The sequence below is a fragment of the Schistocerca gregaria genome, chromosome 4, assembly GCF_023897955.1.
Source record: "Schistocerca gregaria isolate iqSchGreg1 chromosome 4, iqSchGreg1.2, whole genome shotgun sequence".
Classification (NCBI taxonomy): domain Eukaryota; kingdom Metazoa; phylum Arthropoda; class Insecta; order Orthoptera; family Acrididae; genus Schistocerca; species Schistocerca gregaria.
This window is the reverse complement of record NC_064923.1, coordinates 588,003,176-588,015,684: the sequence shown is the minus strand read 5'-3', so window position 1 is coordinate 588,015,684 and position 12,509 is coordinate 588,003,176. Positions and strand designations below refer to the sequence as shown.

Here is a 12,509-nt window from a genome sequence, read left to right as displayed (position 1 = left end):
GGTAGTCTCCATGTGACCCGTGTTTACATTTAGTGATTTTGCTATTTCCTCTTCGTTTACTGTTCTCACGTCAAATGAAAACAAAACAGATTTCTGTGGCCGGGAGCTATCAAGTGAATTAAAATACATTCACATAATTATGGAAGGCTAAAATGTGTTATTGGTTGCAGATTTTATTTTATTTCCTCCTTCATGATAGTCAAGCGACAATGAACAATGAAGTTATTTTTGTCGGTTTGATTGAGAAATTTTCTTTTATTAATCTTTTCTGCTGATGCAGACAATATATTTGAAACAAAGTGTTTAATTCTACACACTGTTTGCTGCATTTCACGTGCACGTTTTCTACTTGTAGCACATATGGCATTATGCCATAATAAACCACAAAACATTAGATAACACAGTATTGATCATCATCTTCTTCTTCTTCTTCTTCTTCTTCTTCTTCTTCTTCATGACTTGATATGGTAATTGAAATCCTTGTACAGAGAGAGATGTGGCGGTGTAGGTTGATGGTGGTAGTAGTGCCTGAAATGTGAGAAAGATGATAGTACTGTGTAAACTTAAAGAATCAGGCTGTTATTTTGAAATAGTACTTAACTATGCACGACTAACTGGTTTCATGCTCGGCTCATTATGAAGTGCAAAATAGATGTGGATACATCATCCTCATAAGTTGTGTATAATGAAAGTCATATGCCATTTTTGTCAGTGTACATAACCAGGAAATAATTATCCACAAATTACAAATTTTCAACTTCATATCAGGAGGATGGTGGCTCAACTCTCCACTGACCAGCCACACAGCTGTAGGTTTCCCTTGATTTCCTTAAATCACTTACAGTGAATGCCGTGGCTGTCCTTTTAAATTTCCTGTGCTAATCCAAGCTGATTCTTCTTTAATGAACACATTGTCAATGGGATGTTAAGCCTTAATATTCTCTCCTTTGTGAGCCCAGTTATAGCATCCCAGTTCTTGCATTACACTTGTCCACCAATCAAATGCATAACTGTTGGCAAGTGGTTTTCTCTGCTCATTCCATTAGTTGATAATTGGATGTTAATTAATTATGGCATATAATACTAATGAAGTCTTTCAGATAATCGAAATACCTCATAGTAGTAGTCCTCCTATAATATTAACCTTATTCTATTCACTATTGTTGACCCTGTCACTAAAGAACTACATGTAATACAAATTTATGATTAATGTACTGCAGTCACATAGTCACATAAAATACCTGTATTTTATTTTTTTTAAAGAAGAAATATTGTTTATATTCCAACCAGGAGCTTCCAGTGTTTAAAAACAGCAATGTTGTATTTATGGTGTACTGTCTTATGATTAGAATGCTACTGTGGAATATGCTCCATCCCAAACTTTGTAATCCTGCCAGTTTGCATATTCAAACTGTGCGTAATACTGTCACAGAAGCTACTATCCTCGCAGTTCCAAAGCAGGCAAGCAAGATTAGCGTTTAACGCCCCATCGTCATTGAGGTCATTAGAGACAGAGCACAAGCACAGACTGTTTCAACGCTAGGGAAGGACATCGACCATGTCCTTTCAAAGGAACCATCTCAGAATGTGCAAGCAGTTATTTAGGGAAGTAACGGAAAACCTAAAGCAGGATGGCCAAATGTGGCTTTGAAATGTCGTCATTCTGAATCTGAGACCAGTGTACTAACCACTGCACCACTTTGTTTGGTTTACAGGTCCAGCAGCAAGAGGAGTCTCGTACCCCACATACCGATGATCCCAATCAGTTTGCCTAATCATTTTAAGTGACTTAAGTTCCCAATTAAGGTTTCATTAGCAATAACAATAAACAAAGTCCATGGTCACAAAGAGAGCGGGAAGAAGCATTGAGGACCGGACGGGGAGGGGAGGGGGGGGGGGGATGGACGGAGAGGAGGGATGAGGAGCCAGACGGAGAGAGTGGAGGAGCAACTAGATAAACAGAGAGAGGGGGGAGGGAGGAGGAGATGAATGGAGGTGGAGGTGGAGGGGGGGGGGGGGCAGGAGAGGATCAGGTTGTATATCAAATTCCTATACATATTTAGTTATTCTGGGTTGAGTAGTGACTTATAAATATAACGTATTGTGCTGCATTCCATTTATGAAACATATGTGCATGTCCCTAGAGGTAGTGCAGTTACATATACACTATGTGATCAAAAGTATCCAGACACCTGACTGAAAATGACTTACAAAATCGTGGTGTCCTCCATTGGTACTGCTGGAATTCAGTATGGTGTTGGCCCACCGTTAGCCTTGATGACAGCTTCCACTCTTGCAGGCATACGTTCAGTCAGATGCTGGAAGGTTTCTCATCAGGGAATGGCAGCCCATTCTTCACGGAGTGCTGCACTGAGGAGAGGTATTGATATCGGTCAGTGAGACCCGCAGGAATTCGATGTTTCAAAACATCCCAAAGATGTTCCGTAGGATTCAGATCAGGACTCTGTGCAGGCCAGTCCATTACAGGGATGTTGTTGTCTTGTAACCACTCCGCCAAAGGCCGTGCATTATGAACAGGTGCTCGATTGTGTTGAAAGATGCAGTCGCCATCCACGAATAGCTCTTCAACAGGGGGAAACAAGAAGGTGCTTAAAACATCAATGTAGACCTGTGCTGTGATAGTGCCACACAGAACAACAAGGGGTGCTAACCCCCTCTATGAAAAACACGACTACACCATAACACCACCGCCTCCGAATTTTACTGTTGGCAATATACACACTGGCAGATGATGTTCACTGGGCATTTGCCATACCCACATCTTGCCATCGGATCACCACTTTGTGTACTGTGATTTGTACTCCACACAACATTTTTCCACTGTTCAATCATCCATTGTTTACACTCCTTACACCAAGAGAGAAAAGAGGCACCATTTGGCATTTACTGATGTGATGTGTGGCTTATGAGCAGCTGCTCGACCAAACAATTAAAGTTTTCTTACCTCGGGCCTAACTGTAATAGTACTTGCAGTGGATCCTGATGCAGTTTGGAATTCCTGTGTGATGGTCTGGATAGATGTCTGCCTATTACACATTACGACCCCCTTCAACTGTCGACTGTCTCTGTCAGTCAACAGACGAGGTCGGCCTGTACACTTTTGTGCTGTACTTGACCCTTCACATTCCATTTCACTATCACATTGGAAACAGTGGACATAGGGATGTTAGGAGTGTGGAAATCTCGCATGCAGATGTATGACACAAGTGACACTCAGCCACCTGATCACATTCGAAGTCCGTGTGTTCTGCAGAGCACCCCATTCTGCTCTCTCATGATGTCTAATGACTACTGAGGTCACTGATATGGAGTACCTGGCGGTTGGTGGCAGCACAATCCACCTAATATGAAAAATGGATGTTTTTGGGGGTGTCCGGATACTTTTGATCACATAGTGTACACTTTTATATATTTGACTGTCAATACCTATCGGGCAAGTATTGTTTGAAATAAACATGCCATTTTCAGAAAAACAAGATTTTTGCTTGAGTGGCAGCGATGAGGAGATTGAATTTTCCTCAAACTTGAGGCGGACTTCCTGCAGTGACAGTGATGAAGAGGCAGATTTCTCACGGGAAATGCTGCTGAGAGCTCCAGAGACTTGTCAAGGACTTATTGATGTTTTTTGCATCCTGTTTTATGTACATTCTGCTGAACGGAAAGGGAGATGCAGCAGAATGTGGCAGAAAGTGTACAGAATGTGCAAACATTGTATTCCATTGTTTGCTATGTATTTTGCCGTAAGTGTTAATTAACATTATTTTGTATAGTTAATCATAATTGAGTGTAATGAGCACCTCCATCACCATCATTATTTTATATATAAGGAAACATTCCACGTGGGAAAAATATATCTAAAAACAAAGATGATGTGACTTACCAAACAAAAGCACTGGCAGGTCGATAGACGCACAAACATACACACAAAATTCGAGCTTTCGCAACCGGCAGTTGCTTCCTCAGGAAAGAGGGAAGGAGAGGGAAAGATGAAAGGATGTGGGTTTTAAAGGAGAGGGAATTTTGTGTGTATGTTTGTGTTTGTTTGTGTGTCTATCGACCTGCCAGCGCTTTTGTTTGGTACGTCACATCATCTTTCTTTTTTTAATACCACTTTTCCTTTTGTTCTGTTCCTATGGTACCATCCCTGCAAAGAGGAGAAATACCAGTTTTAAGAAGAAAACATTGGATACTTATACGTTTTTATGACCAGTAGAAAAGAATTCAGGATAAATGTCTTATATATTGTTCTATCAGTTTTTGCATATTGCAGGATGGGTCATCATTGTTCTAGTTTTTATATTTTGTTCTAAAATCTTGCAGCCATTGTAAAGTGAGTTTGTGACTGAGTTCTGGGTGTGATTTTGAGCTTATTTACTCCTCGGGATGCTGAAACGTGTGAATCCATGATAACATGCTGTAAAATCTAAAAAAAGGCCTATGTGCATCACAGATGCCTTATTTGACACAGGAGCATCACAATGAGAAACAGTGTAGCACAAGTGAAAGACACAGAACGCAGGTGAAAACAGCATGAGGCTGCTTGATAGGAGCTATGATCTCCAGTAATTTTAAGTCAGGTGAGTTGCTTTCAAACTGGTGACAGACATCAAAATACCAGACAGTGAACAAAAACTCTTGCATGAGTAAAAGTGAAATCAAGCAGATTTCATGAATTGCCTAAATGAATTCATGAATTGCGTAAATTCGTTTTATATCCCTTCCCTCACCCTTACAGGAATTTTCATGCCTGAATCTTTGCTGTTTAGCATTGTTGCTGAAAATGTGGGACAGAAATGATGGAGCCTAAACCCCAAGATTATAACCCCACATATACTGTGCAGTGAGTTCCCTACTCCATCACAGAAACTTGTATTACTTTAACCATTTTACTGATGACAATAGCGTGTTTCACATTCCAGTTCAACCCATATTAATATTCTGTCTACTAAGACATCAAAATATACAGGCTGTCTCTTAATTATTGGCATATTTTTATCTGGTGTTCTGACACACATGTTAAATTTTCCAGAATGAATTTTATCTCTGCAGAAGTGTTTACTGATTTGAAATTTCTTGGCAGATTGAAAGTGTGCACCAGACTGGGACTTGAACCCAGGACCTTTGCCTTTCATGGGTAAGTGCTCTAATGACTGAGCTATCCAAAAGTCTCAGTTTAAATCTGCAAGGAAGTTTCATTTTCAATCTTTTCTTATGAAACGAGCTCAGACAAATACTGCTCATAAAGTGTTCCTTACAACACCCATAGTTGATGGAAAATATCAGCTTGTTCCTCATTACAAGCAAAATATATTTTAAAGTGAAATTGTAATGGCACATTCCCCAAAACATCCCCAGAGTAGTCAAGTGTGTCATTCATTTTAATGATGTGTGTTGACAGAGACAGTAAAACACCAAGAATAACAAGTCCAGCACTCCAGCAGTAATCGAATTGTTTTCCTGCGAGCTGTAGCAGATGGGACAAAAGGAGTGAGTAGATAATCCAGCCTCCCACCTCAGGCTTAGTAAAATATAGTGGATCAGCATATATCATAATATTATAAATATGGAAAGTGAAAGGTTACATTATTAGACTATTGTACAAAAAGTCTTGAAAAAGGGGGATGGGAGGGGGGCAGGCAAAGCATTAGTCTTTTACTTTGCAGTAAAAGATGAATTTCAGACTGAAGTCTTACCTCAAGTTCGTTTTTACCTGACTACTAACAAAATGCAGTGATTACAAAGCTGACAGAGAACAGGGTCAGCCATTAAAAGCTGACACTCAGGATCATGCAATGCAACATCAGAGCCAGAATGAATTTTCACTCTGTTGTGGAGTGTGCACTGATTTGAAACTTGCTGACAGATTAAAACAGAGTGCCAATTCAGTAATCAAACCTGTGACCTTTGCTTTAGCAGTCAAGTTCTCTACAGATTGAGCTATCCAAGCACTGCTCACAATCCACCCTTACAGCTTTACTTCAGCCAGATGAAGGTCCCTGGTTCAATACCCTGTCCGTTACATGGTTTTAATCTGCCAGAAAGATTCAAATTAGCACACGCTACACTGCAGAGTGAAAATTCATCATGGAAACAATCACCCAGGCTGTGACTAAGCCATGTCTCCCCAATATCTTTTCTTCCAGAGTGCTAATCCTGCAAGGTATGCAGGAGAACATCTGTGAAGTTTGGAAGGTAGGAAATGAAATACTGGTAGAAGTAAAGTTGTTAGGGTGAGTCATGAGTCATGCTCGAGCGCTTTAGTTGGTAGTACGCTTGCCTACAAAAGCAGTGTTCCCAAGTTCTATTCCCGGTGAGGCACACAGTTTGAATCTGCCTACAACCTACATGCACTTGATTCTTACTGTATTGTCGTTGACCCACTGTAACTGTTTTACTCCAACATACACTTCCTTCTTCCACACACACATCCATCAGTAACCAAATTAACTATTCATGTTTCGTGTTAACCCATCCCCTTTTTTTAGCAAGCTATGCCATTAAGTTAAGTTCTCTCTCTCTCTCTCTCTCTCTCTCTCTCTCTCTCTCTCTCTCTCTCTCTCTCTCCAATTCAGTATCTCCTCATTAATTACCCCAGCTACCTGCATAAATTTCAACATTCTTCTGTAATGTATATTTCAAAATTTTCCTGTCTCTTCTTGTTTATTGTTTTATTCTCTGCATCTCATTTCCATATAAGTTTATGCTCCAAATATACACTTGTAGGAAAGAATTCTTTCAGAAAAGTCCTTCTTTCTGTTGCCAGTCTGCATTTTATATCTTTCTTATTGCCACTTCTGTCAGTTATTTTGATGTCCTCCTCCTGCCCAAACAGCCAAACTCATGTACTACTTCTAGCATTATAACTCATTTAATACTTCTAGCATTATATTACCTAATCTCATTCCCCTAGCATCACCTGATTACTTAATCCATACTACACTTAAGTAACCTTGTGTTATTGATGTTTAACTTAAACATCTTTTCAAGGGCTATCAATTTCATTACTATGAGCTTCCAAAACCAATGCTGTTTCTGACGTTATCTGATGATATTGATTAATTAAAGAGAAAACTACATTGTAATCATTTGTAGATTAGAGAAAAATCTTTCAGTAATGTTGACTAGAATAAAGTCTTTGGAATTCTGAAGTTATCAGGGACAAAATGCAAAGAGCAAAATGTTATATATGACTTGTACAGACAACAGACACCAGACTACAGTTACAAGAGCCAAAGAGCACAAAAGGGGCAGTACTTGAGAAGCAAGAGGGACAGATTTGTAACTTATCCCCCCCCTCTCTACCCCCACCCCCACCTCCTCCCATGTTATTCACTATAGGTGGAGCAATCAGTAAAGGAAACGAAGGAAAAATTTGGAAGGGTAACTGATGTTCAGCATGGAGAAATAAAAAGTTTCAGTGTTGCCAATGGTGCAGAGTCATTTAGCAATGTGAAATTTATAGTTGGTGTCAGTGTGTGTCCCTCTCTAAAATCACCAACCCAGGCAGTTAAGATAGTGGACTTGCTTTCATGAGGATAGTTGTTCATATAACTGTCAGACTGACCTGATTTAAGTTATCTGCCATTTCCCTAAATCTGAGAAGGATACATCAGATATCCTTCCCCATTCTCATCCAATCCAAACTTGTGCTTTGTCTGTGACCCATTTAAACTTTTCAATGAAGGCCTTGTTGGCTGAAAGATCGCTTTCCAACAGTCTTTTTGTTGTGTCTGTCTGCGGCTCAGTGCTATATGGTTGCTACTGCAACTACTCTTCTCATAAAATTGGTAGTACTAAGTATTTCATTTCATGAATGGCCAGCAGTTCTGTCCCATAATTCGAAAGTTATATTTGTCATTTAATTATCTGTCTGTGCTGTAGTCTGATTGTAGTGGCATTTAGCTGCTATTGTCAGTCATATATAAGAATGTAAGATTAGCCAACTTTTACAGTTGAACATAGAAAGCTGACACCCATGAGACATTGTAAATAAAATGTGCTTTTTTCTTGCAGGGCAGCTGTGCATTCTCTTCAGTTATTCTACTCAGCAGTCTTATGCCAGCAACTCTACTAAGAAAGCTGCGTATCCCATCCAATGTGGAAACAGTGTGGCTCTCAAAACTGGATTCACTCTCTGATGACGATGCAAGCAGTGAGGCTGTCCATCTTGCTTCATTTAAGTGCCTCCAAAATTATGGACCTAAGTTCTTGCTAATAGCAGCGAATATTTTTCGTACTGCTATAGCTTTGAGGAAAGCTGCCATCACTTCACAAAATATGGTTTGTACACGGCTTTTTAACTTGTTGCTAAACAAATGCCATTTTCTGGTATCAGATAGATGTGATGTCAATAAAAAGAAGTTTAGGCTTTTAAAGCATTTGGCTTTCTGGTCAGTTTTTACCATTGCCTTGACAGTTAGCCTGTTCACTGGAAAGAATTTGAAGAAATTCAGTCTGAGTTTAATGTTCCACATCACAAGTTTTTGAGGCATACAACCAGAAGATGGCTTACTTTAGGACCTCCAGCCAACAGGATTTAGTAACAGTGGGATGTTATTCAATATTATCTTTTTAAGCAAATACCTCTTCACTGTTCAGTCCAAATTCATAAATTTAATCTGCATAGCTATTCAGTCAATTCACACATTGTTTTCAGAACCAAACACCTTTTATTCATTACTTACAAACAGCAATAGAGAATACACTTCAAACCATTTAGGCTCGTGTTTTGAAAGTTTGTGCTTTGAGAAAAATAGAGAGTATTCTTGAAGTTCTTCATAATGAACCTTTTACGTTGTATAATATGCTTCCTCTTGAACAATTAATTGTTAGCATGCAAGTAATCATGACAAAAAAAAATTATGCCCCAAAACATTAAATCACAACTTTCAAATGTGTGATGGAAAATATGTGCTTCTTAGGTGCACCACTGAAAAGTTTCAGATTTGTTGGGCCCCAAAGAAAGAATAAGGAGCAGAAGCTGCAGTGACATGTTAAATGTTGGAAAAATTATGCCCTTTGATGTCCAGCAATACTTACGGGACGAGTGGAAGGTTTTACAATTTGAAAAAGATTACCAACTTTAGAAAACAAAGGCATTTGCTATTACTGGCAGCAGCACATCTCAAAAAGAGACTTATCATCCATAGAGTTTAAGTTTCCAAATGTTTCAAAACTTGTTAAAGCTTCTTTTGCATCGTTCCATGGAAATGCAGACATAGAGAGAAGATATTCCAATTCCACTTTGAAGCACACATTAGGAGAAGACAAGACAGTGATGATAAAGATTTTTATTAAACAATGATTTTACTGTAAAGGGTCCTTGTGGACAATACCCATATTTACTTTACTTAGGATATGGACAGCAAGCACATACAAAGAATACTCCTTATAAGGAAGGATGTAAAAGGGAAAGAAAATTGGAATTGGAAGAAAAGAAAAAGGAGGAACAATACCAAAGGTATCTTTAAGAGAATATTAAAAATATGAATAACATGAAAAAATCAATTGACTATGAGACAGCTCCTTTGAAAGAAAAAAGTGAAGAATACCAAATATCTAAGGTAGCAAGAGAACTTCTCTCTGAAGCTTCAGCTACACTGAAAACAACGCTCAAAAAATTATTTACAGGCAGAAAAAATTGGTCCAGAGTATGCATGATGGTGCACAAACCATGAAAGTGTAAGAAAGAGTAAAAGATAGGAAGGTGGAAACAGTTCACAAAAATCTTGAAAGAAAAATCTAATACAATTACTTCATTTTTTTACCAGTAGTCCTAAGAAACATTAAGCCAAAAATATTTTGTTGGTCTCTTTCCAATATTGAAGTGTAAAACGTCATTAGTTGTGTAAATGTAACATAAATTGTGTTTTTTAATTACAATTACCAATATTGAATCACCAGTACTGAATTACCAATGTACATGCATACATTAATGAATTTGTATGAAGCCATACCCTGTCCAATATTGTAATAGAAAAATTTATGGTCTTAACCAGCCTTTCTGGTATAGTATTATCAAAAATGAAAACAATTCATTTGTACCATATCTGTTTATTGAAATAATTTCTCACCTTTTTGTTGACTTTTCAAAATCTTTTATCACTTTTCTCAAATATTTTGTCACCAATCTTGCCTTTTTCACCCTGCATATGGAAGCACATAGACAGTAATTTTTCCACTGCTCATTATCCAAGTAAAATAGAAAAGGAAACCAATAATATGGTATGATGTACCCACCACCATGCATTGTATAGTCGCTTGTGAAGTACAGATACACATCGTCAGTGAATACGAATTGTTATGGTGTAGTCTCTCTCTCTCTCTCTCTCTCTCTCTCTCTCTCTCTCTGTCTGTGTGTGTGTGTTAAGGCTCTTTTCCAAAATCGATATCTTCTTTAGCAGCCCTGGTCAAATCAATACATATATTTAATTTTCCAAAAGTTCTATAAATCATTTTGCATATAATTCTGCAGCATTTGCATTTACCACTATCCATTTTATTTTGGTGTAATTTGCTTGATGCAGAGGTTTGATTTTTTTAAATGTTTTGTAAGTTATTATGGGATATCAGTTGTTCCTTATTGAAATTACAGGCATTTGATGGAAAATTAAAAAAAGTGCAGTATAAATTTGAATCAGAGTCTATTGCGGCCTCCAAAATTCTTCTTACGGCATTTACAGCTTTACCATTGCCAACAAAAAATGTTGTACAACATAGGAAGCATATCTATGACACGTGGAAGTCTATGGAAACAATAAAGGTTGGTCATATTATGTATTTGTTGTAGATTTTATGTTGCAAAAGATAGCTCATTAGATTTTTTTGTGTTTGTGTATTTTCAGGTTTATTATTTCTTTCCCTGATTTGACATTTTAATATTCATACGTATATTTTGAATAATGTCACTGTGTAGACACTGTCAGTAATTTTCTACTGTCAGTTGCTGCTGCTGCTGCTATTGCTGTTGTTGGTGCTGTTGTGCATCTCTCCATGTAAGTCTCCCTTGTGCAAATCTCTACAGAATTACTGCAGCAAACTTGATCTATTGATTGTCCTATCTACCCATCTTATCCTCAGCATTCATTTGTAACTGCACAGTTCAAAATCTTTTATTCTCTTCTTATCCCAGCCATGTATTTGGTAAGGTTTCATTTCCATGTAAGACTACACTCCAGACAAACAGTTTCAGCAAACACTTTGTAACACGTTTATATTTAAAAACAAAGTCCAACACTAGAAGGACTAGGATGTAATAAAAATAATATTACAAAGTGGATAGATCGCTGCTCACCATATAGAGGAGACTCATCAAATGAATTCGCAGTTGCGAATAATGACTACCATCAGCTGTAAACGGAATGATGACAATGAAAATTTGTGCCAGACCGGGACTCCAACCTGTATTTCCCACTTATCGCGAGCAGTCGCCTTACCATTTGGCTATACATGCATGACTCATGACCAGCCCAAACTTCCGTATGTCGTCAACCTCCGGCTGGTGTGGCCGTGCGCTTCTAGGCGCTACAGCCTGGAGCCGAGCAACTGCTACAGTCACAGTTAGTTAGGTTTAATTAGTTCTAAGTTCTAGGTGATTGATGACCTCAGAAGTTAAGTCGTATAGTGCTCAGAGCCATTTGAACCATTTGAACCAGCCATTGTCGTCAACCATGCATATACGATGGCGCAAATTTTCATTGTTGTCATTCCAATCTACAGCTGATGCTAGTCATTATTCGCAACTGCAAATTCATGTGATGAGTTGCATATTGGCTGTGGTTGCCACAGTGCATCATCATCAGATAAACACAGGGACTGCAGTACCATATTTACCTGCCAATACAAGGTATGCTGTAACTTCCAAGCACAACATCTTACCTGTACGGCAGTACACATAATGGATGTGTGAGTACAGGTTGTAGACGTGTGGTTGACTACATATAGAAGTTTGGATCTGGCTGTGAGTTGTGCACTGATACCCAAATGGTAAGGTGAACGCTCACGATCAGCGGTAAATCCGGGTTTGAGTCCTGGACCGGCACAAATTTTCATTGTTATCATTCCATTTTACAGCTGATGTTAGTCATTATTCGCAATTGCAAAGTCATTTGATGATTTGTGTAACAGCTGTGGTCACCACAGTGCATCGTCATCAGAACCCAGGCACTGCAATATATTATATAGAGGAGATGTTGAGTCGCAGACTGGCACAACGAAACGTTTGCTATACATTTTAGTTTTTGTCCAAATGGCCTTCTTCTGAAGTAGAAAACACACACACATTCAAACAAGCTCAATTCCCACTCTTACCATGACCACTGCCTGGCCACTGGCCAGAATTAATTGTAAATGTGCCTGATGGGAGCAGCAATCCAATAATGGGGCTAAGGACATGGCAGGTTCATGGTGGGGACAAGGTAGAGCTGCTAGGTGCAGTCAGGAGACTTGGGGGGGGGGGGGGGGGACAGAAGATAAAGAGAGAAGTAGAG

General features: G+C 38.7%; 1 protein-coding gene across 3 annotated transcripts in view; it reads left to right on the top strand.

The window, feature by feature from the left end:
• Window positions 1-12,509, top strand: part of LOC126267070 (uncharacterized) — a 175,173-nt gene that overhangs the window by 116,301 nt on the left and 46,363 nt on the right. For 2 of the 3 annotated variants that reach the window (XM_049971925.1, XM_049971924.1), the window contains 3 exons: window positions 3,490-3,761; window positions 8,035-8,301; window positions 10,616-10,783. In XM_049971925.1, the coding sequence (XP_049827882.1) occupies window positions 3,490-3,761; window positions 8,035-8,301; window positions 10,616-10,783 (707 nt within the window). The remainder of the gene's footprint in view (window positions 1-3,489; window positions 3,762-8,034; window positions 8,302-10,615; window positions 10,784-12,509) is intronic. The other variant, XM_049971926.1, reaches the window with a different exon arrangement.